General features: G+C 40.3%; 1 protein-coding gene across 1 annotated transcript in view; it reads right to left on the bottom strand.

Annotated features, from left to right (window-relative positions):
- Positions 1–303: 303 nt before the first annotated feature.
- LOC143340003 (uncharacterized) overlaps positions 304–26,133 on the bottom strand; it is a 63,973-nt gene continuing 38,143 nt past the window's right edge. Inside the window, exons 22-32 of the mRNA XM_076761579.1 lie at positions 24,886–24,939; positions 22,527–22,580; positions 20,472–20,543; positions 19,946–19,981; positions 15,639–15,683; positions 8,881–8,913; positions 7,467–7,613; positions 7,150–7,204; positions 3,324–3,518; positions 1,349–1,426; positions 304–857 (exon numbers count right to left, since the gene is read on the bottom strand). Of these exons, the coding sequence (XP_076617694.1) occupies positions 670–857; positions 1,349–1,426; positions 3,324–3,518; positions 7,150–7,204; positions 7,467–7,613; positions 8,881–8,913; positions 15,639–15,683; positions 19,946–19,981; positions 20,472–20,543; positions 22,527–22,580; positions 24,886–24,939 (957 nt within the window). The 3' untranslated portion in view covers positions 304–669. The remainder of the gene's footprint in view (positions 858–1,348; positions 1,427–3,323; positions 3,519–7,149; positions 7,205–7,466; positions 7,614–8,880; positions 8,914–15,638; positions 15,684–19,945; positions 19,982–20,471; positions 20,544–22,526; positions 22,581–24,885; positions 24,940–26,133) is intronic.

Here is a 26,133-nt window from a genome sequence, read left to right as displayed (position 1 = left end):
CTAACTGTGAGCTACCCTTTCGCAAGATGACCAAAATGGGTTGTCCTGTTCTTAGGACATTGTTACGTGTCCCAATTCATTGACAAGGAATGTACTGTGCTTTTCACATAATTTGCAGATACAATCATTTCTCTGAAGGCAGAAATAATCTCACATGTTGATATAAACCTTATTTGGTGAAGCCAAGAGAAGCTTTCAAGCTGATTCTGGTCCACGTCTGTTAATGATATGCAATTATATGCAGTTTTATGTAGGTTTACTCATTTATATTTTATACATTTTGTTGAGATTGGTCTGTTTTCTGTGCATGTGTGTTGCTCCTCAGTTTCAACTATATTGGTGGATTAGAGATTACACCATGTAAACCTGCTGTTCAAACTTGGCAAATTTATAATGTAATGAGACCATACTAGCCTGTCTCCGTAAAGTGGGTCACTAACCTGCTGACCAACTTTGATCATGAATTCCATAATCACGAATCATTGCACAGCCCATTTTAGTTTAACTCAACTAATGAGGTTGTTTCTGCCTGTTGTGCAGGTGTTCTCCAAAAATTTGTCATACAATAACAATCACAAATATCTCTGTTAATCGGTGATACAGTAAATCACTTCCTCAAAACACTTGGGTGTTTAAGTCAACAGCAGCCTCTTCCACACTGCCATGCCATCAGACGTTGGGTCCTTTGCTGTAATGTTCCCTGAGGTTGTACGTCTGATAACACATGGAAATATCACAAACCCCTGGAAGCCCCGGATTACCCCGTTTACCAGGATCTCCTCGTAGTCCTGGTTTTCCAGGAATTCCCTGGTTGCCCGGGTGGCCGATTCCATCAAATCCACGAGGACCTTGAATCCCTGTGATTAGGTAAGAAGAAAATAAGGAAAATACAGCTGGTACTGGTGTTTCTGTCTCAGTAATATACAGAAAGTTAAAGGTACCATTAAAGTGACCATAGGTCTTGTGCTATGAACTAAAAATTGTTCATGCTGGGTCATGAATTGCATCTACTCATACTGTAGAGGATGAGTTAAGCAGCTGTTATAGCTTTCACAGGGAAATACAGAACTCGCTGTCTGTCCTCACAACTGCCTCACTCCACCTCCCAAGCTGTCATTACAACTCCTCCTTGAAAATTAAGCACGAGGTCCAGCTACATATTAATTAAAAATGTAATACTGCAAACAGCCTTGATGCGTTTTTGTTAAAACTGCGCTCATGCACAGATCTGATAGCTCAGACAACAGAACACTGTGGTTAGGATGCTGAAATAGCTGCAGCTCCACAAAATGGCTTAATGGCTGAAGACATTTCAAAAAACAGACTAATAGGTGGCCTTTTTACATACCTGGCAGGCCAGGTGGTCCTGGAGGTCCACTATAACCTTCTCCTTTGCTGCCTTTGAGCCCTCTTGCTCCCATGTCACCTGGGGACATAATATGTCTGCTTTAAAAAATAGCATTAGAGCTTCTATAAATGAGCTGTCAGCTTGAGCGCTGCAGGAACCTTAAGGATATATTTCCTCCAAGACAGCTGTGTCCAGTCCTGTGCAGTGGAAGAATATGCAGGGTTTATTTCTTTATTCTGATCATCATTGTTTACAACCTGTATTTTATGTAATCAAATCAGACTTGTGTAACATTTATGTCCATTCAGTTTTTTGAAACCACAGATGGCACAAAATTCTCTGCAGGACACATACTGACAAGACTAAGCATCTACAGTCAGGTTGTGCTTGGGCACAGTGGTGCTTTGAGCTAAATACTGTTGGTATGCCATAACAAAGCTAATATGTTGACGTTATTTAGGTATAATATTTGGCATGTTCACCATCTCAGTTTACCATGTTAACATACTAATATTTGCTCATTTTTGCAAACACAAAGTACAGTTGGGGCTAATGGGATTGACATTGCTTTTGAAGGTACTTGGTCATAAACCAAAGAATTGTACAAATGAAAGATTGTGGTGCTAGATGAAAACTTGAAAGATCATCAAACTTAGCACAGTTCATCCTGTGGAGACCATGAATACCTCAACCAAATGGCATGGCAATCAAATACCAGTTGAGACATTTCACTGAAAACAAAAATGTTAACCTCATGGTGGCGCTAGATGAAAGGTCAGAGGATCACAAGGCCAATCCATCGACTAAATGTTGAGAGATTTTACTGAATAAGTTCAAACTTTGAGCTGTTAGTGGCACAAGAGGAAAAGTCAGTAGAATTCATCCATAATTGAATGGCAATCTATACAATTAGCTGTTGAGATATTTCACTGTGGATCAAGTAGTGGAATGGCTGACTGACCAATCAACATATCCATCCCTACAGCATGGCTAAAAATCTCATGATGCAGTTGCCAGCAGGATGCTGTTAGTGCCACTTCCCAGGATACAAAGGATCCTCACAGATGTAATGAGCAACCATGATAAGAAGTAATATCTCTGTAAATGACTTCTCTAAAACTTATGTTACAAACTGACCACACAGTTGTCATCCATGTCAAGACATCCTGTGTCCCTACCCCCGCCTTGAAGGGATACTCCAGTGGTCTAGTTTGTACTTCCATAAAGTTTGGGGATTTGCAAGAGACAGATTAAATAGATAAAATCAGTGCAGCACAGGTTATCCTTTCTTTAAGCAAAGAGTGTCCCGCTAGAAGCTCCAAAATCCTGGAAACTCCATTTCCTACAATCCAACTTGACAATGTCTTTCATTTAACCCTCCCTGTCTGGAAAAAATCCACCTCAAACTCTGGGCACCCAGTTTGGGACACAGGCTTTTCTGATAAAACTCTAGTCCAGCTTTCAGTCTGTTCCCTCAGCCTGACACCTCTCAAGTTACTGTTCTCCTGACCTAATGAGTGGAAACGGTACACAGCAATGAAGTGGTACAGTTTGGCATCTTTCACAGCTGATTAGCCACTCCTTGTGTTGAAGTGGTGATAAATCACAGGCAGCTCATGGGTTTGCATTCAGTATTTGTTGTCTTTTGCTCTGCTGACTTTCACTGATGTTCACTTGTTTAATGATCTTGTTTTATGGGGTACAGTGAACATCAACACATCCAATTTGTTAGTCGTTGACACTGTTTTGATTTTAATCGTTGATGAAAGCAGCAATAAATTTTGTCCCAGCTCTTGTTCATGAAGGTTTGTTGTTATTTATTGTCTTGTTTTCATCAGGGAAAAGCAACTGATTGAAGGATTTTTGTCACGGTTTCAAAAAGGTTTAAAAAGGAGCAAGGAATACAGATAACATAAACCTGTCCTAGGGTGTCAATTATTCCCTGAAAAAAATCCTACATTATGGGTCATATCACCTTTAAGGCCTGCAGGACCCTGCATCCCAGGGGGTCCTGGATAACCAGGAGTGCCTCTCCTGCCAGGGTAACCTGGAGTCCCCGCGGTGCCTTTGGGTCCTGGTGCTCCTGGCTCGCCTGGGGGTCCCTTCATGCTCTGGCAGGGTTCACACCTTGTTGGGGGGGCCAGAGACTGGAGCAATGCTGGAAGTTGATCTGCAGGGCACAGCCAGAAGGTGCTAAGTAATCCATTAGAATATAAATATTATGTCAGATTTTCTTTCATAACAATTTGACCACATAATACTCTAAGCCTAACCACAAAGAAAAGCCATATTCAGAATATGTGTGTGTGTGTGTGTGTGTGTGTGTGTGTGTGTGTGTGTGTGTGTATACACAGGGGAAAAAAAAAAAACGTACTACATATGTTTTTTTTTCTTCTTCTTCTTCTTCTTTTCCTGCTAATTATGCTGCCTTTCCCATCCTTGCTCCTCCAGCCCATGACCTCGAAATCGATCAAGGTCGACCATCATGAAATGACCCAATTACAGCTACACCCATATATTGGCCAGTATGTTAGCTGATATTTGTAGCATCACTGATTGGGCAAAGAAGTCACACTATTTTTATGTTACTGTGTCTTATTTTACTGGGGCGGGTGGGTTCACGATGTAATGGTTAGGTAAAAGATTGGACCTGTGTATAATCAGAATGATACGCATTTTTGAAAGTTCTTCAGAAAAAAAGAAATGGGGTCCAAGTATGTGTCATCCCCAGCAGCATAGTCACTGTTATCAGTCACCCATCTTACCTGTAGCCAAAAAAGCTTTGATAAATCCACTGTACTCTACCTGCTCAGCAAAAAACACCTGACAGATAGTTTGGTAATAGATGGTGAACATATTGGAACATTTAGCAACTAAGGAGCCCGATATTTCCCTCAGGAGAGGTCAGATTAATGCCAATGATTCTCTGTGTCTACTGAAGGTGTAAATAAGCAACCTAACATCAGTGATGTTTAGGCATGTTAGGCAAATGTAAAGCACCCTGTGGTGTGAATCAACACACGTGCTGATGAACATTCGGTATCTGTTATTGATAAAGGAATTAACCCTCCCTGATGTTGTCGTTCATGTGGCCTCTGGGTCAACGAACAGGCCTGTAAGATTTACAGAGGATGAAAACAGAGGAATGCAGAGCACTACTGGGGGGTGAACCTAAGTCTGTTTATTCATTTATCTCCTCCTTTCACAGATCAACCTGCAACTGACCCTTTTAAGAGCCAATATTCCATGAGCTTGACTTCATCAAGGACTCATGCACTGAAAAAAGCACAGAGACACTGACTCTGCGATGCTACGCTAATGAAAATCAGCTAATACATTGTGTTTCATTAACTGAATGTAAAAAAAGTATAAAGTTTTGTTTCAACATATCGACTTTGGATGCAGGGACATCAAACCCTGAACTAACAGGAAGCGTGTGATTGTTTTATAAAGCATCAGTCACCATGTTGTTGCAGTTGTGACTGTTTTTCAGTCACTCTAATGACATATTTCAGAGAACATTTTAGAATTATGTCTGTTTTTCTGAACCTCAAGCATATGTCTAAAGGTTACTTGATGTTGTTATGATGAGTGTGATAGATTCATTATGTCCTCCCTCCAATTAGTAGCTTAGATGGTGTGTTTAGACTCTGAGTGGAAAATGATAGATAATAATAATATGTACATGTTGAACCAGAAAATGGATCACTCTTTAGAGAAGAAATCGGAGCAAAAGAAAAGAATTAGAACAAGATAGATCTAGAGGGAGGAGTGGTGAAGTTCTGCACCTCTGACACCACACATCTGACATTGGACACTGCCCTGACTAAAGACACAAAATACTAAAGGAAGTAGAAACAAAAGCTTGTCCTCAGTTTGCCTTCATCTGCTGCTCAGTTGAGTCTATTGACTTCAAAGCTCTTCAGCCTTGTCACTAACTGGTTCGTCCGGAGACCAGCTGAATCCTGAGCCGCACCGAGGTTGCTGTAGACATCGGGCTAAATTCAAAGTAAGAAACCTTCTTCGAGGACTTTGCTCCGGTCTGGTTAATGCCTCCATTTCTAACTTGATCAAAGTTAGAAAAGTCAGAACTGTGACCGACTCTGTCAAAGCTGCCACCACAACTCCTGCACAACTCAGTGGGGGTGTTCTGAAAAAGTTATCACCCCTCTGCCTGTTGAGAGCCAGCCAACTCAAATGAAGTTGCCACATAGATGCTGGACAATGTTCATGAGCTACAGGAAGCTCCAGAAAAGAGAAGGAGACACAACTGCTGGCCAAGCCGCTTGGTGGGGCCAGACAGCCGAGAATCTCCCGAGAGCAATCCACATGAGAGGCGATGTTGCTTCTCTCCTCTCGTACCGCCAGACCAATCTCTTCCCCTGGCCATGAAGCAATGGATGAAACAAGACTTACCCTGCGTGTTGATGCTATGGATGAATAGGAATACTTAAGAAATAGGATTTCCTTCAAATAAATTTTTGATATCTATTTACTTTAGATCATTTCTTTTGGCGTCCAATCCCTCTCAGCTTTTTCACAGTGCCTTAAGCCTTATTTTTATGTTTAGTCTTAAAGATTTCATCCATTTGTTCTTTTGTGTTTCTGCTGATTAATGCATCTGATTAAGATATCATGCTTGATCTGATCTGATGAGCCTCATTCACAAATCCGGTGTGTTGCTTGAAACTCCAGTGATTAAATAATTTCTTCTCTTTTTTTTTTTTTTTGTCATGGTTTTCTGGTTTAAGTTTAGTTATTTCCTGTTTTATGCTGAAAGTTCCTCCTAGCTTATTATGTTTTAGTTTCACCTGTGCCTCATTAGCCTTCCATCTCTTGTGTGTTAAGTCAGTGTGTTTTCCCTCTTTCAGTTCAGGTCATCTGTGTTTGTTCCCTTGTTCTGAATTAGTTTAGTTGCATGATGATGCAGCTATACCAGTTTGTTATTAGTTTGGTAATCTGTATTTCCTCTTAGTTTTTTGGATTTTGCCCCTGCCCGCTCCTGCAGTTGTTATATGCCTGATTTGTTTGTCTGGATTCACCTTTGGGTATTAAAGCTTCAACCAGCCTGCCTTCGTGTTTGAACTACCAAAACAGTTCATCGCTGTATTGTTTGTCTTTATTTGTGGTAATATTTAGCATATTAATGGTGACATGCATTCATTTGTTCATTTATTTGCATGTGATGTAGTTATTAGTTGTCAGTTATTAGTCACGTTCACTGTACATAAGTCGAGAACACCAAAGCAACCTTCAGACTGAGACTAAATGAATCAATTGGATATGGAAATTTCTCTTTCAAATGATACTGCTCTGTGGTAGATTTAATTAAATTCATTTTAATATAGATACTATTTCTGATAGCTGGAAGTGAGTGTGAATATGCTACTTAATTTCAACAAGGTAAAGTTAATCATTTAATATCCCTCAAGGTAAAATATGCCAAAATGAAAAAAAAAAAAAAAAAAAAAAAAAAAAAGCCATTGATTTGCTTTGGGATAAATACTGTGGCATTTATCATTTAATGACTGACTGATTAACATTCTTAAATAAGTGAAACTATCCATATATGTTGACTTATTTAACATTGTGCCACTCTCACAGAAAGAGAAATCACTTAAATTGTTCACCAGATGCTCTAGTTTAACCCTAGTTTGTCATAATCAATGTAAAATGGTCAAAGGCATTATGTGAATTGTGCAGTTCAGCAGACATTTGGTGTGTGTTGGAGCAGAGTTTCAGACTCTGGCTCTCTTAGTCTGGTTCTCAGCAAAGTGACATAAAAACAAACAGATACTCACTACGCAGAACATCAGTGCAGAGCTGTAGAAGATGTTCATCTGAGGGAGGCTTGCCCTGCAACACACAATTGCACTTTGATTCAGCTGAATCAACTCTGGGACTGGGAAAACAGGCTCAACCTGTGATAGAGTATGCCTGCAGATTTACAGGATCTTCTCAATGCTCTATCCTCTGTCTTCACACAGGCCACACACACTGACAGCTTCGCCCCCATTAGTCCCAAACATAACTCCCCAAACCAAGGCAGGAAATCACTGACTGGTTCTTTTTTCTTTTAATCCACACATAAGACATGATCAGGAAGAGGTTCACTCACAGGTTTCCCAGGATACCCTGGTTCGCCTGGTCGGCCTGGCAACCCGTCCTGGCCACGAAATCCCCTGGGACCAGCAGGACCCATGTGGCCCATGCCCCCTTTCTTTCCTTCTGTCCCCCTGGGACCAACATCACCTGCCACTCCTTTCTGAAAAAGCAGGAAGGAGGACAGAAAATCTCAAGTTACAAAAGATAAAAAGGCTTATTTTGCAATAACTGACAAAATTATGTTATCTGATACCATGAGGATCAGTTTGCTAAACCCTGCCCCTGAACATTGTCCAGATATTGCATAACCACCATAACTAGGCATGTCAGGTCTGTTAAACTTTGTTGTGGTGCAATATACTCAGTATATTACGGGTTTTGAGGGTTGTGCCAACTTTCTGAACCTTACCAAAACCAATAATGCTTCTGCAAATTTTTAGAAATTGATCAAACAGTGTATTTGTCTTCTCTAGCGTCAGTTGAAATCATTAGCATGTCCGCTTAACAAAAACTGCTTTCTGTGTTGCTACCAAGGCCAAGGAGCATATCATTAATGAACTAGGTTACATCACTTTGTGGGGTCACAGGTTACATTAAAAAGTATTTCCCAATGTGTGGGTGCAGGTCTTGTATGCTAACCAAGTTTAGGCTAACATTAGTGCCTCTGCCCTGTTCTAGAACAAAGTAAGAGTCAGATCTTATATGTGTCCTCATCGTATTTCGAATGCTAGGATGAATGCAACACAAGAACATTGCTGTGTCCATGTTTCCGTGTCTTTGACATGGATTAAGCTGGTGAGGATGCTGACTTGTGTGGACATATAGCTTTAGCCTCAGTTCTGTGTTCTGTATGTAGCCAAGTCCATATTTAGGAGTCATTTTACAGAGGTCTTGCTACAAGAAACATTAAATACTAAAAGACAGCCAGCAAAAACTGGCAGTCTCCAGCTAGAAATGAGAAGCTGCTTTTTTCTGCTTCTGTCTGAAAACAAGCACCCATTGTTAGAAAAATTACTAAAAAGTGGTAAATCTACCACCATAGCTCTTGCAAACTGCACATTGTCAATTATACCAATTGAATCTATACACAGCAGTCCAAAATTTTCACAGTTTTTTGTTCGTGATCATAAAGCATGCTAATGTTACAATGGTACAGCACTTACACTACTAAGGAAGACCATACTTCATAAATTGTGATTCTGTAGACAGTACAGTAAGTCCTTGATATTTCAGATGTGTGCGCCTTTAGAAAAGAGGGTTTTTGTGATGTATATTTTTGCCCAGGGGGCCAGATTTCCCCAGGCCTGGAGGTATTGGCTCTGTAAGTCTTCTATAGCAGCCGTGCAGGCTTGACAGGGCTTCTCACTGTGGTGCAGAATAAGACAGAATGGATTATATCTAATACCACAAAGTCTAATTCGACAAACCTCTCCTTTCCATCCCCTGGGTCCCACTTCACCCTGGCGGAAGAAAGAAAAGAGAGCAGGAAGGGTGGGGAGGAAAAGAGAAGAGGGAGAAATAGAGAGAGACAGTTAGAAACTTCTGCTTACATATCAAAGGCTGAGTTAGTATGTCAGAGGAGCTATGCTTGCTGCTCTGCATTGCTGATGCAGAACCACTGTCTTTTCTGTCAAAACTGGTGGCTTACAAAACATTTTAGATTGGTTCTTGTGATGCATTCTCTAAACCTTTTTTAAAGGGGCGGGGGAGGGGGCACCACTTGTAATGTGATGAAAAATGCATCTGAGGATCTTTTGGTCCTTAAAAAATACCATCCAGTGGTAACACCTATTTTGTAGGGCTTCATCGTAAAACAAAGCACAAGGACAAATATCTGACTGTCTGGGTGCATTCTGTTTCCTTTACGATGCTTCCTCTTTTCCCTCCACATGTTCTCCTTTCCTGGTAAGTGATTTCAGACGTCCTAGTTCTAAACAAGAAAGAGATATACCAACATTTCCTCAATTTGCTTCGAGGAAAGCCTTTTAAAGCCTATCGATGCCCAAAGCATAGAAACCCTGCTTTTTTTGTGCCTGGAGCTGCACTGTCATACTATTTTACATTCAAACAGAGATACGGAAAAGTCAAGAGCATTAGTAACTCTTCTGTGGTTGGCTGTCAACCTCTCACTACACTGGATGATTTTCAGTTTTTCAGTTGTCAGACTCACATGCTGAATATTACTTTCATCCATTCTAAAGGTTGCAATCTCAGACCACCACCCTCAGCATAATGATGCAGGCAGAACCATAAATAAGCATTTTATCCATGAAAATGAAAAAGGTATGTTCATAAGTCTGTATGAAGGTATGGCACCCTGTTCAATCTCTCTAGTCTGCCACTTAGTTCCATCATGCAAAAGTATAACTTATCCTGCCGTTTATATGCTGATGATACACAATCATATATTTCACTTTCACATGATAAAATCAGTCCTATAAATGAGCGTGTTGACAGTTTTGTTGATATTAGACATTGGACAAACCAGAAAATTATGCAGTTAATTAATGACAAGACTGTAATCCCTGTGGTAGGCGCTGGAGATCAGAAACAAGAGATCCACTCCAAAATGATATCACTGTCTCTGAACCCAGTGAGCAGGTTAGAAATCTAGGCGTCATCTTGGACTCAAAAAGTTCTCAAGCCACATTACAAGTATAACATAATGGTCCAGCTCTGACCTGCTCACTGCTTACAAACCCTCCAGAACCCTCAAATGATCAGACAGTGGTCTCCTAACTGTACCCATGATCAGAAGTAAATCTGGTGAAGGTGCATCAAGTTACTATGGACACACTCTGGGGAATAAACTTCCTGGTGATATAAGTAGTTCTACATCTGTGCCGTCTTTTTAAAGCAAGTTTAAGACCTGTGTGAAGCACACTGAGCTTACATTGCATAATGTGCTATACAACTAGATGGCTTGACTTGACATGTGCCTAACAGAACACATACACTTCTATTTCAATCAATGCACTCTTCAGCATTGACCACATAACAGCCTGCGCTCACACTTGCTTCCTCCATTATTGTGCATGTAGTAAATTTTTGCTTGTGCTGACAATCCTGTCCAAATGTATGTGATCTGCTAAATCATCTCCTTCTATGTTAAATTCTATGTATATCATTACAATGAGCTGTCAACCATGACTCATACGTCAAAATGGACGATAAATCCTAGAGGTGCTCACAATCGTGAAAAGTTTGAATTTTAAAATCTTCAGTTTCACTGAAACTGAGCAAGCTCGATCTGCTAACGAGGACTTTGTGATTCAATCAAACATTCAAATACAATTGGACCTTAAGCGGCAATTGTCTTGTCAATAAACAAAACGTCAGGTTTCTGAAATTTTAACTTTCAGTTGCAGCTAACAGATTGATTACAAAGACGTTGTTTGACCTTAGCATTATTAACAGCGTAGGTTATTGGTATTTGCAAAATGAGTTCTGTGCTGTGCAATGCACCATGCACAGGGGTCTGGCTTTTGCTAGACAGCTTTTGGCAGTAATCTGAGGGCCAAGTGGTGATGAGGAAGGAAACCAGGAGAACAGAACACATCCTCTCCTGCACTGCAGTTCAGAGTCATATTTATTTTACCCAGTAGGAATTAGGAAGTCTGTCTGAAGACAAAAATATGTCATATAAATTTCAGCAGTGACACACCTGTGATTCACTGCTGATGCATTTGGCCTTGAGAGCATGTAACATAGAGGCTGGGCTGCTCTCAGCACTGTGGAATTACAGTGTGAGCATTAAGCTGTATACTGAGAAATACAATCGTTTTATCTGTCTCAAGCGTCACAGACAAGACTGCACAACTCTCTCTCCACATGATGCAAAACAGCTACTGCTGTGTGTACGTACACACACACACACACACCTCTGACTGGAATCATTACCTAAACCCCATCTAGGAGATGTGAAGATCGATGCCTCAGTAATCGATACTCAACAATCAATTCTTAAATGTTTCTCATTTGGTTTTGTTCCTAGTATGAAGTATCAATTACAAAGCTTGGCTTGAACGCTGGAAATTGCAGATCACACAGCAATTCATATCATTATGCTTGTTCATTAGCAAATATTGATAAGGATGATAATCTCAACATGGATAAACATGTTAAATCAATTATGCAAATCTGCTTCCCTCACCTTGTGAAACCTTATAGCACATTGGTGCCAAGTTCAAATCATTCCCCAGTGCCAACAATTTACAACAAGAAAACACTCTACCTTTATCTTGCAGCTGACACAAGCTGCAAGAGCTTGAAGAACAGAGAATATTTAATGATGACCCTTGCCTCATTCTGTGGACTACTGGAGTGTTTCATAATTACATCTAACATATTACTGATTTATTCAACGCAGCTGGGTGCAGATTCTGTTTAAAGTACTGATCTTTTCATGTCTCATATTAATAATAATTACAAATAACTTTTCATTCTCCTCTTTCCCATTCCTTCCACTCGCCTGACCCAGCTCACATGTGTCATTTGACCACCATTAAAGGAACATTTCAACATTTTGGGTTTCTTATTTGCATCCTTGTTGGAGGATTAATGACATCAACACCACTGTCATGTACAGTAAATACAAAGCCACAGCCAGCAGCCAGCAGTCAGTTAGCCTAACATAGTACAAATAGGGGGAAACAGCTAGCCTAGCAAGCGCACATGCTAGACAGGCAGGAACATCCTACCTGTAGTAAATGAGGAATTCCATTTAACTGCTTCAGTTTCATGGTTCTGCTATTATTCACTCACTGTCATAACTTGCTGCCATCATTAATATTATAAGTAACATCTTTGCTTTTCTACTGTGACAAGTCTAAGTGGCAGTCTGCAGTGAAAGTACCTGTCATGGTAGCAATAGCTCTGGGAGCTTGCTATCTTACTAATTCTCTGTTAAAGGAATGCAGCCATCATTAACCATATATTTTGTATACAGTAGTCAAATAAAAGCTGAGCCTCAAATAATGGCTGCCCGGCAAAGAACAAGGGTGGATAAATTCCTGGCACCTGTAATATAATGTGTATGCCAACTCAGCATAATATACAGCACATGTCCATTGCTTTTATCGAATAAACAATATAATGATGCTATTTTCACCACTGTGTTGTTCTGTATTACTCAACATGAGGATTATTGTCCGATTTCAGTCAGTATATCAATATCTCAGCCAAGCGAGTAGGAAAGAAGTGCCGTATACTCAGGCTCCACGTGCATTTCCCTTTTATTTAGATGACTTCTATCTAAATATCTAGTAAATAGAAGTACATTACAGTGAACCTTTTGAGTTATAATCTATATTCAATCCATGAGGTGACAGGGTTCTCAGACAGTGAATCCAATACTGTTCTCTCCTGGACAGTAAAGCATCTAAATGACCTCCTCTTGGAGAAGTGATACCTTCTCAGTTGCAATACATCTTAGAGAAGAAATAGGATGATTTAATTGTAATGTCTCAGCCAAACATTATTTTGTAACAACATACAAGTGCCACAAGATAGCAGTAGCTACATTTGATGAGAACCATACAAGTCACCGGACACATTAAAAAATGCTGCACAATAAAAGTCTTGTAAAGAAATGATGGGATTCTGTCCAATGAAATGCTTTAGGGCTTTTAATTTGGAATCAATATAAGCAATTTGAGTTCGTATTAACACCATAATGCAGTAACAAAGGGAATTAGAAATAAATACCTGATACCATTTATGACTTGTCCAGCTGGACCTTCTTTTGCTATCCTCAGTTAAGATCATTCCTTGGAATCTGTCTGGGCCCTGGAATGACTTCACCTGTGTTTACTGATGTGGAGAAACTGCTTAATGAGGGAAATGTATACAAAATTGTTTCTAATGTATTGCTGAACGTGGACGCACCTTGGATCCTGAGCTTTGCTTACTGGGAAAATTCAGCAATGTCAGCAGATCTTAAATTAATTCCCAAATTAATTAAATCAAATTAAATTTGTGGAAATTACTTTATCTGTTGCCAAGAATTGAATGGCAATGTCACTGATAGATGGTCTTTGGAAATGAAAAGTTGTACTGCTCTTGTAAAGATCGTGCAAAGTCTTAGAAAAATACAATACTACTCTGAAAATCTGGCAACTTTATCTTGAGTATGTGGGTACATCACCATAGGAATGTGATCATTTCTGGTTAGCCAGACAGCCTCTCTAAACAATAGAACACTGTGTTACCTCTTTGTTTTTCATTCTGTGCACTGACTTTGCTTTTCATCTTCTTGTTTTTCTGTAGGGAATTGGGCTGGTGATTTGTGTTCGATATGTTCTGTATAATTGTGGAAATAAATCTGAAAACAATCTCACCCCACCAAAAAAAAAAAAAAAGGATGAAAAGAAAGGCCTGTCTCTAGCATAAGCCTGCATCAAATAAGGGCCTGGTACTGTCTGAAGTTAGAATAAATAAAGCCCTGAGTGCTATGGTGCAGAAATGCTCATTTTGGTAGAGAGTAACAGTAATAGCTCTATTATTAATGTGTTAAGATGAATTACCATGTATCCAACGTAATTAGTTTATAATTATTTATAATTATAATTACAGCGTATTATTTTTCTTTCTACATTCTAGGATGGCTGCCATGATATAAGTTTAGTTATAATTTTGGAAATAAATAAAGACTTGAAAAAGTTGTAAACAGACACTTTAAAGTAGATAATTTAAGACTACACACACACACACCAACACAGAGTGACATAGCCAATTGATGAATATAATTTTTAGCATCTATCAGGACAGAAACTTTATGCTAATTTAAAAGGTTTACTTATGGCGTTAGATCAAATTCAACAAATACATAACTGATAAAAAACTAATAAATGTGAAATAACGTTGCACCCGTGAAATGCTATTCCCTGTTGCTTGGCTGGGATATTTCTTTCATCAGAAAATCCAAAAGCAGCAAAAAAGTCTGGCATTTTTTACTATTTGAACAGGCCAGAACTGTGGTGCAAGATGTTGGTGGCAAAAAAGAATCTACTGTATAAATTTATGATCATTCATGATCAGTTAGCAAGCTTGTTAGCTCAGCCGGCAACAGGACAATAAGTTCACACCAATTATTCAAGAGATGTATTTGTACCTGTGTGTCTTATAACTGTTTTACAACCATGCCTGTATTGTGAAGCAGTTTATATTCCAGCAAAGGGGACCGACTGATTGAGGTAATTGCTATGAAATTAAATGATTTTGCTCAGAACTCTTTCAGTTTAAATGATGGTGTGACCATACTCTTAGACCTGCTGCCTGCCTTCCTGCTTTTACCTTACCCAATTCATTTGCCTGGTCAGAATGCCTTAAAGTTACCAAATGAAAGTCTGTAAACTGACAATTGATGTTTAGTTAAACGCTTGCAATTAAGCCCACTCTGTCTGAGTGTCAGCATTGAGTCCCCTCCACAGTTGCCACGAATCTGAACCATGACACGATGATCCTTAAATGGTTGTTCTGAGGTTGAGCCAAAACACCAAAATAGGCCATGGCTGAGCCATGAGGGCCCTGAGACTCTGGAACAACTCTTAAACAGATTATCTTGGCTAAGTCAGTTACCTCATTCTGTGTCCCTACTGAAAGTTTACTTTTCTAACCAACAACATTCATCACCGACAACATTTATTTGTTTTTATGATTTTATATTATTGTCTGGAGCTTCCATGCTGTTTTATTCTCTCATTTTTATTTTTTCTCTTCTCATTTAGTCTGTTTTGCCTTTTATTTTATCCTGCTCTGCTCTGCTGTTGGCATGTACTGTTTTTTGTTTAGTCTTTTATTGCATTTTTATAGGCTGTCTGATTTTAATCTCATAAAGCACCTTGTAAAGTCACTTACAGAAAGGTGTTATACCAGTAGAGTTTATTATTATCATATTTATTTTGTGGTAAAGTTTTTATGGTGACCTGTATCAGGGGGTTTAGGATATTAAATACAAACAGACTTCACACAAATTAAAAGTCTACTTCTAACCCCAAATTAGCTGCTTGTAAGTGAGGACTGGCCAAGGTATTCTTCCTCATCATCAATCCCTTGTGGGGACATTATGTTCCCATACCGGCACACACACACCGACGCTCATATTTAAAACCCAGTCTACTCGCTGAACCTGCAGAAAGATGAGCTTCACTGCCACCGAGTGGAAGCAGAATGACTCTACACTCACAGTGACGCCAGGAGTCCCTGGGGCTCCATCTCTGCCTGGCTCCCCCTGCAAAGAGATACATCATGATTAACTGAAGGTTTGTGTGAGTTTGTTTACATATGTGGTGGTATGGCTTCATGTTGTGTGTCTATGTGTGTGTGTGTGTGTGCAGGGGTGAGATTGAATGGGTACAACAACGGTGTACACTGATTTAGGTGTGTGTATGTGTTACTGTGTGCTGGTCCATGTCTTCATTTTGTGTGTGTGTGTTCGTGTGTGTGTGTGTGTGAGTGAGTGAGTGAGTGAGTGAGTAGAGAAAAGGTCATGATTACCACTAGCAGCCAATAAGAGAAACCCAGGGAGTGAGGGAATCGGAATTGGCTCATGGTGACCTTTAACAAACCTGACTTTTTATCTTGTGTGTAGCTTTCCAACTGCATCCTGCAGCACTGTAACATACAGCTCTCCTTTCTGTGCTCCTCTGGGCTCTCACAGAGGAGCATTAGTGCATGTAAAGGGAAGCAACTGCATCAGAGCATTCATCACATGGTTTGATTGCTCAATTTGTGACTGATGTTGTGTTCACAGTGGTTAAAGTACAACACAGTGGCATCTTGCTGCTACAATGTTGAGGTACTCATGTGGGATAGACCACAGCCAACCAGGGCTGTGAAAAACCAGGTATAACTGATAGATGCATAGTTAACAAAAAAAAACATGAATAAACTACACATACTGCACAATTTGCATGTATAGATGTGACTGTTCAGAGTGAATGAAATGATTACATTAGTTTGGACTGGCTTCTTACATTAACATTAAATAGAAGATATTGGAACCAACATAAACATCCCACATGTCCTAATCACCACTAAGAGGCTGATGTAAAGCAGTGTAACATAACACCATAAAATCTTCTAGCCAAATAAACTGCAATATATGCTACATTGGTTTGCACTGCTCAGCCTTTAGGCATGCGTCAGATGGCAGTAATCTGGGGCTGGGAAGTAGCTTCTGTTAATGACACCAAGGACATTCTCTATATTGTATTATATTGTATTTCTGGAAATTGTGAGATTGTAATATGGTGAGGAGGAGTTAACATTCTACAATTACATATTAGGATGATGGGTTTTTTAAGGCTGTATCTTATATTCTTTACAGTCAGCATCTTTAAATGTAAGTGTTACTGATACTGTGGAGAATTATTTGAAGCCATTTAGACTGTTTTTTATGGAGATTATCTTTTGATACCTAGTCAGTTCTCTAGCAGGTGAAGGAATTCATGACATAAAGATTTTCAAAATCCTGGCCACATACCTCATCAAGACCTCTGGCCAATCAGAAAGGTAGATTAGAGCAGTGTTAAAGAACTAGATGATACCCCACCACCAGTCCTAACAGCTGCATCCACGAAGATGAGGATGAAAATTGTAGCCAGACTGAACACTGTCAATCCCTGAATGCAACTCCTGCAACAATACTGCTCTACTCATTATCCCTAAGACCAGAACCACCACCACCATCATGGAAACCAATGAACTCATAAGTGCCACTGTGGGGATACTTGGGAATGAGATGGCTGTAGGGACTTCCAAACAAAGACTCACAGCTCCTAGGCTGAAGAGATACTCCAGAGAAGCAGTGGCCAAGAGAATAGAAGGCTTGTTCTCCAAAGACCCATCCAGGATGTAGTCCCAGTGACAATGGAAAAACAGCACAAAGACAGACCCACCCAGAGCTGAAACTGAGCAATACTGGAAGGACATATGGAAGAAAGTAGCATCACACAACACCGTGGCTGGTGGACATAAGAGCAGACGCTAACAGCACTCCATGATCGCTTGGCCACCCAAGACTCTAAGACTAGGCAGACTAACTTGAACACCGCTTACTTAAGTGTGGCAAAATGGTGGCAAAGAGAAGGGGGATGATCAAGACTGAAGGGGTGAATTTACCAGAAGGCAGGACCGCAGACATATAGCACAGCTACATGTACCTTGGTATCCTACAAGCCAGTAGGAGCCATAATGAGGATACAAGGAGGTTAGCCATAACCAAATGAGACTCTATGACCAATGAAAAGAGGGTGGGAAAGGATTAGTGAGTGTCAGCACCACAATCCAGAATGAAACAAGGAGTATCAATGCACACATCAGGACGACGGCCTGGATCAACTGCTAAGAGAGTGCCTTGGGTAGCAGACGACAGAGGAAAAATGAGAGGACGAGAAAATGCTGTGGAAGATCAAGCTCACTAGTCTAATAAATAGAACAAACCTTAGATACCTGAGATACTTTTAGTCCACTCAGTTCATAAAACCCTTCGGCTTAGCTATGAGTCAGAAAGCTAACATTATGCTAGCAAGATTCAAAGTCAATAATACTATGTATGTTGGCAAACAGTAAATATAATTTGATGGTATGTTTAACAAGAAGACTAGATATCTATCCAGCCATGTCATTGTCCCCAAATCAATGTCAAGATTTTCACGAACAACTGATAGGCCATGTGTACTGTCGGCCACAGCCTGAAGGAACACGTCGTATACTGAATGGGATGGAGATGATCGTTTATGTGATGCAAAGTATCTGTAAGTTCAGAGGGACAGTGTACTTCCTGCAGCTTGTGTGTTACAGTCGCCATCCTGTGGTGGTCAGAGAACGAGGCAATGTAGTGTTGTAAATAAGATATTCTTTTCTTTTTTCATGTAATTTATTTCTAATGTCAAGGTGTTCCAGAACAGCTTCATTACTCCTTGGCATTGATTCTCCAAGTCTCTGAACTCTAAAATCTCCCATAGGTCTTCATTTTGGATGAGATTTGTTGACTGTAAAGGCCAGGGCATTTGATTTACATTAACAGACTCATCAAATCATTAAATGGCCCCTGGTGTGCTGTATGAATGCATCTGCCAATGTGATGTTTATCTATTCTCTGTATCCACACACACACACACACACACACACACACGCATACACATGCAACCCACACATATATATTATGCGGTTTAGAAGTGAGAGAATTGGAATTGAGAGAAATTGTTAGCTTGGACCACTTCAGCTTCAGTTTCAGTACTGTGTGAAGGTAAGCTGTTGACAGCACACATTCAAGTGCACAAGGACATGAGAAATAAAACACACACTACTGCTGACAGTTCAAGGTCCAATGTAGAAGGTACAAGGTACAAGGTTCATGTATTTATCATTCTACAACACTAGATTGTATAATGACATGCAAGTTGGAGACCCTTTATGCTACTCACAAAACAAAAAATATATAAATGGATGAATAAATAATAAGTCATAAAAATAAACTATTATTTATGGCGTAGTGCGGAGGAAGAATTGAGGAGTCTCCTAGCCGGAGGGAAGGAGCTGCTCTGTAGTCTTGTGGTGCAGCAGTGGATATTGTCTTTCAGTATTCTCTGGGCTTTGTGCAGGTGCATCACCCTACTGACATCAGTGATGATGGTAGATGGGTACCGACGGTGTCTGCAGCCGTTTTGATCACCAGATCAGCACAAACCATGCTAATTTGTGATGTTTCCAGTCAGGATGCTTTCTACTGCTCCTCTATAAAAGTTTACAAGAACGTGGCATGGGAATTTTTCGTTTCTTTCAGAAATGCAGTCGTTCATGAGTTTTCTTTACCAGGGTGGAGATGTGTGATGTTCATGACAGGTTCTCCGTGATGTTGATTCCCAGGAAATCTAAAACTGCTTCACCTCATCTCTACTGATGCATTCAGCGATGTGTGTCTTTGCCTCTTTTTCTCTAAAATCATCAATCGGCTCCTTGGATTTGTTAACGTTGGGCTGTAGGTTGTGAGTTATGTGCTATGCAAGCAATGAGCCAGCAAAAGATGGAGGAAGAGGGTAGAAGAAAACGACTAACTAGTGCAGTTACATGTTCGTTAGACCTCACATTTTTGTGAGAAACACTGAATGTAAACATTTTATTTATTTTTATTTTACAATAAAATGAACCATTGTAGTGTGGTGCGATGTTACTGGTTCATTGGCATTGTTATTATATAGTGTGGGATTAGCATTGTACAAGGTTTTATTCTGGTGGCTTTTCAACAGATTCTACCAGTGGACTCTCTGAAGGGAATTCTCACAGATCACTCCCTGTGCTCTCATCAGCTGGTTAGTCTACCTTACTAACACTTATACGATCATTAGCACCTAAATTAATGGTTTATTCATTCTTAATCAAGTTTAAGATTTTAATACTGGAACTGTGTGACTGAACTATTAACTCGTACATATATTTCTCATGAGGATGTGCACATCACTTGCTGGTGGAAGTGTGAAGAAACAGTACCTGCTGTCCTTTAGATCCTGTCTCTCCTTTCTCCCCCTAAAAATACAACACTGAACATCAGAACAATTTACAGTAGATTCAGGTTTTTTCTTTAGACACTGACAGTGGGACATCTGAATAACAAAACGCTGTCTGAGGAATTATAAAAGTTGACAGCATACTGCACAGAAAACAAAACACAGCATGCTAACCAGACTGATCCACATTAGGATTGCTTGTACTGTACTGCAGGTGTTATGTGCCTGGGCGTACTGCTTTTGAAGTGTGAAGGACAACCCTCAGCAGCACGTTAATCATGTCATCTAACCAAAATATGAATAATACATTAACAAGCATGTATTATGTTAAACTGCGAACATTTCTGGAGTACAACATGTAAATGTACAAACTGACAGCAAAAGCTATGAATCATTCATGAAGTGTCGCCTTTGCTGCCAATTGTTAGACTTCATTAAATCCAAACAAAATCACACAGGTCATTTATTTTATTTTGTTGGTGTATGTTAGTATTTGAATTGACCCTCACCATGTAACCTTTGAGCCCCGACTGCCCCATGGCACACGGCGGCCCTGGAAAACCTGGCTCCCCTCTTGACCCCTGGAAAGGTGATAGATTGTTAAATGGAAATCAATGGGTGGCGTTTAAGGGAAGAAAAGGGTCATATGATGTGGCGCTCCTCAAAGTAGCCCCATTTATTTTACACGAGATGAAAAACTGTTGTAACTATCAAGTCTGTTTGAAATCCACCAAGGGACAATCCTCATCCAACAGATGAAAGGAAAGAACGAAAATAAAATATTAAAAAAGTTGTCAAAATATCAAACTTGAGCTGTTTCCAGGTATATGTGTTTGTGTATGTGTGGCTGTCTATTCTATCCCATGTGACAACTTCCCAGGCTGCTGCAGTGAACAAAAAAATCTTCCAAGCCAGTAATCAAGACCGGTTAAATATGGGTTGTGAAGATGTTTGAGTGAAAACTTTTCAAGCTTTCATTTATTCATGAAATCATCACTCCAAAAAAGGTAAAGTCATTTCTGCTTTAAAGGACAGCACCTTCAGAATAACCAAGGTCGCCTGTAATTCTGTAGCATGACAGCGACAACTCGGATTCTTTTAAACCACAATGGTTGACATTTATGGGCGTAATTGCTCAGAAATATGTCACTTAACAAACAAGTGGCATTCAGGGGGTTGCTGTCACTCATCAGCAGGATCCACACTGCAGACTGGTGAAATAAGAACGGGCTGAAAGGATGAGAGGACACAGAGAATGAGGTTGGTTTAAAAAAGAGAAAAGGCAGAAGCTGTCACCCTGATCGCACCCTGATCCCTCGGGAGGAGTTAGTAGTGCCCTCACTAATCCGACAGCCATGTTGAATTTTTATGTGGCTGTGAGTATAGACGAGCTGGGACTGGGGAATAAAGGTGCAAATAGTGTACATGCTTTTGGCAAGTGGAGGCTAAAGGACAGACAATCGTAGCAGAGAGTCTGTGTGGAGCGGCATATGAAGGCTCAAGCTGTTCGCTTTTATATAAAAGAATGTTTCAGCATTTTGGAAAGTAAACATATTTGCTCTCTTGCTGAGAGATAGATGAGAAGATTGATACCACTGTCTTGCCTGCACATCGACCACGGAGCAAGAGCTGCGAAGCAATTACACTAGCTTAGCATAAGGACCAGGCACAGCGGGGTAACAACCTCTGTCCTAAGCTTATGGTGGAGTTACGTGCTGAAAATCTTCAAAATCCTGTTGTCACAGTGAGGTTGCCAGGTTTGAAACAATCATGTGTGTAAAGAGACCAGAAGCAAAACCTGCTCTCAGCAACTGTATTTGCCCACCCACACTACAGCTGGAGAGGCTGCACACAAGTGCAGGCTGGATGGATACACTGTTGTTCCTCAAGAAATACTTACAGCGCATAACCTTTAAGGCGACAAATTGAATTTGTGCATGGATTAAACAAATGACATATGTGTCGAAGCTGGAGTTGGTAACATTGGAGAAACCAGCGAGAGTAAGTTAAATTTTGAAAGTATAGAACCAAGAAATCCCATCCTCTCCCTTCATGCTTCCCTCCAATGCCAGTCCCCAAAAACCCATGTATTGCCTGACTGCTGCTGGAGGATGAGTCCATGAGAGGGTAATGGGGAGAAGAGTAGTGATGAGAAGACCTGTTCTCTCCATAAACACATAAATAAACTGCTTGGATGAGCCTATTACAGGCCTGGAATAGCCACCTTTTTTTTTTTTCACCCTATTTTGTCAGAACATTTGATGGATTGAATGCTGTCAGGAAGAGAATTTCATCAACTATAACAAAAAATGCTTGTAAAATACATTACCTACTCTAGGTTTTGATTAGTTAGATTCACTTTCAGCAACCTAGGTCAGATGGCTAGTCAAAAAACAATCATCCAGCAACAGTTGGTATGATAATGCCTAATGCACTGCAGAAAATACACAGAGACAAAGCGACAAAAAAAAAACACACAGGGGAATAGAAGATGCCGGAAAACAGTGAAGACAGAGGTTATAGAAAACAGTGTAATCTGGTTGATAATCTGCTGCTCCACTCACCTTCTCGCCTGGTGGACCAATAGGACCAGCAACCCCTGGATCTCCAGACATCCCCTAAATTAAACACACACACACACACACACACACACACACACACACACACACACCACATTTATCTGACAATACTACATTCATCGCTAAATCTAATCCTTAACACAAATCTCAGGGCTCTATTTGAACGATCACACAGACCAGCACACGCATCAGTGAGGGGATATGAGAGTGTAGCTGCTATTTTCCTTCATGTAGGTGCAGCACAGCATGCAGAGCAAGGTTGGCTGATGTGGAATATAAATCACAGTATACAGTGATTAATCATTATCCTCTCAGCCAGTCCCATTATTGGTCTCTTGTCTGGTAAACAACTGTGCCAACCACACAGGGTATGACAGTGGTGCATCGTGAAAAAAGATCAACAAATTTAGAAGAGAGAGAGCTTATGAAATGTATACTGCTGTATCCATTCAGACAGAGACCTCCAGAGAGGCAACATGCTGTGCTGCCAAAAGCGGAATTGACTGGTGAATTGGTGGAGCCTGGTTAGGTTTTCTAAATGTTATACACATTTTTATTTTGTTACTAATGATGCACACAGTTGTGATGTCCAGTTTGTGAGTCTGATGTCGGCTATAATGAAATTAGTACAACATAAGGGAATAATGTGCTTTTAATAGTGGTGGAAGAAGACCTCAGATTCTTTACTGAAGTAAAATCAGCAATGAATCAATGTAAAAATGTGTGTTAAAAGTGAATGCCTTATTTATGTAAGTAAAAGCACACAAGTATTAGAAGCAAATTTGTACTTAAAGTATCAAAAGTTAAAGTACTTGTTAAGTGGTCCATTTAAGACCATTATATTATTATATTTACATTGCTAGATTATTATTACTGACACATTTGTTAGTTGAGTTAGCACCTGATTAGACCTACTTATACACATAATGCATCATATTTAATAAACACATTACCCTATATTTTGCATGGAAACTCTTCATCTGCAAAGTTTGCAGTAGGTGTGACATAAAAGTCAAATATTTCCCACTGAAATCGTGTAGAAGAAGAAGAATAGTGTGCTGGCTGCCTTTAGTTTGATACCAATTAATAATAATAGTAATTTATCTTACTTTGCAAAAGAATGATTGCATGATGAGTGCAGGTGTTGCTCCCTGTTCGCTGGTGTTTGTTGATGTGTAGACAGACTCAAACTTGTGCAGATCTGCAGCAGTTTGCGTAGTTATTTTGCAGAAGCCTGATGGTGGTTTTGCATGATTTAATCAAGGTAACCATGGTGGATCATTGTGTGTAATAATGCTGTTCTGTGGGTTCCATCTCCAATTACCTGCTACAGATGGAACACACAGCCCTCAGACTTCAGTGGGGATTTAATAAGCTGATAGGGAAGTTTCCATGCAGGTGTAAAAGCAGGTGCAGATAAAACATACTGGAAAGAATCACCCAAGAATCCTTAGCGCAGTACAGACTGCTTTAAAACTAACAGTCTAAATTCATTAGGGTGCATGATTAGAAGTGCTTATTTATGTGAAGCGTTTGTTTAATTATGTATGCTTATTGACTGATCGAATCTCCAAATTATCAGGTCCCATTCTGCTAAGAAAAGGCCTGCTCTTCATCCTCAGCGTGTCAAAGAGCCAATTTTCACCTTCATATGCGTGAAACTCCTATCTTTCACTCCCGCCTCTCCTTCCATCTCTGTGCTGCACTGTGTATACAGATCCCAAAGTCACAGGAAATGTGCATTTCAAGGTCAGGGGAATATGACATGCCCTCCTGCCTCTTGTGCTAGTCTTTGGAATGAGAAAGAGAACTCTGAAAGGGGCACTCCACTGACTTTACAGATAAAGGCTATCATTCATTTTTGCAGATTTTGGGGACTAAAAGTCAGGATACCACAGCTTTGATGCATTGATTTTGACAATTCTTATTTTAATTTGTCTCCTGCAAATCCCCCAACTTTGCAAAAGTGTAATAAATCACTGGAGTACCCCTTCAATCTGTAACTAGGCCCCCAATTAAGTAAAAATATTGTAAAACCTCACTTTGCATTAATGTCTAAAAGAGTAAAACTTGTTCTTTGAAGGAGAGAAAAACAAGTGTACAACACCAATAGTCCAAATATGACCTGTCCTTGCCAGGATGGCATTTATCACATATTCAGAAACACCTACAATTTGATTCCAAGCAAGTTGACTCCCTCTCAGCAAAATGCAGTTTTCTCTACGGGAACATCAAGAGAACAGAGAGGGAGGGTACAACATTAGAACAGGCTGAGAATAGCCGAGCGGTTGGGGAGCAGCAGGCCATTAGCATAATAACTAATTATAACGTTCAACGCACAGACCTTGGGACCATCTCGGCCGATCTCTCCGGGCGGCCCCGGGGGCCCCTGGATTCCCTGGACGGAGAGAGATATTGGAGGAGAGAGGGAGAAGGAGGGGGAGGGGAGGGGAGGGAAGGGACGGGAGAGGAAGGGAATAAGAAGGAGAGAGAGAATGAGATGAAAGAGACAGACAGTGCTTTGGGCTGAATGTGACAGAGTGCGTGACGGCTTAGTCAGGAGGCACTGAGGAAGAAATGAGATGGCTCAGGTCCACTCACACACACACACACACACACACACACACACACACACATTCGCGTACAAATTTGTGCATATCCACGTTTGCACACTTCCACACTTTGCAGATTTACCACTCCAAATTTTTAGTCATTTTTAAAACAATGGGTTCATGATTTCATACCGCAGTGTAGCTAGCTGTAGACATCGCTACCTAGCTAGTTAAGCTAACATTAGCTTCAGGAGTTTCTTTTTAAAAGCTGTCTCCAGCTGGAAACATTAAAAGGAACTGATGGCTACAAAGCCAATATTGCGTTTAAATACTGAGGCTGAAATGCTCAATGTTGTCCTGTTAGGGTTGCCAGCTCTCGCATTCACCTTTAGTCACACGTTTGCACACACTGAGACAGCAACAGTGATGAGCAGTATAAAGGTTAAACTGAGCAAACAGTGGTTACGGACCGTAACCCCAGATTCTTTGAGTATGGGCTCTCAAACTACTCCCTGATTCTGTTTTTTTCCCACGCCTGGGTCGCCTCAGGCGTATTTAGACCTTCTTGGTCACACGTTGTGTGTAACATGGCTTGGGAGCATTTATTCAGTGTGTGGGAGCCTATGTTCTTGATGTTGTTATGATCATGAAACAGTTTCACAATTTAGAAATGAAAGATTTCAAAGCTTTAGGTTTGAATGATTTATGTTGACATGTGCACCACAACAATTTGAGCCCTTTCAGATGGTGAAAAGGCTTGTAACGTAACGCTTGTGACGGTTTGTTGCAGAAACAGTGATCATGAAATACATCAGTTCAAGCAAAGAGAAACATTACCATTGCATGTGTATTGATTAATAAGGAGCCAGACCAGAATGCACATTTGAAATGCCAAATTTGATTGGTGGTGGCTGGGTCAAGTGACAATTAGTTTGACTTCTATGTATATTTATTATCACACAACTGTATGTGGTTGCCTAGATACAAGGGATGGCTCTTTCTACCTCCTCCTGTGTGTGTGTGTGTGTGTGTGTGTGTGT

The sequence above is a fragment of the Chaetodon auriga genome, chromosome 21, assembly GCF_051107435.1.
Source record: "Chaetodon auriga isolate fChaAug3 chromosome 21, fChaAug3.hap1, whole genome shotgun sequence".
In the NCBI taxonomy this organism is placed as follows: Eukaryota; Metazoa; Chordata; class Actinopteri; order Chaetodontiformes; family Chaetodontidae; genus Chaetodon; species Chaetodon auriga.
This window is presented reverse-complemented; position numbering and strand designations above follow the sequence as displayed.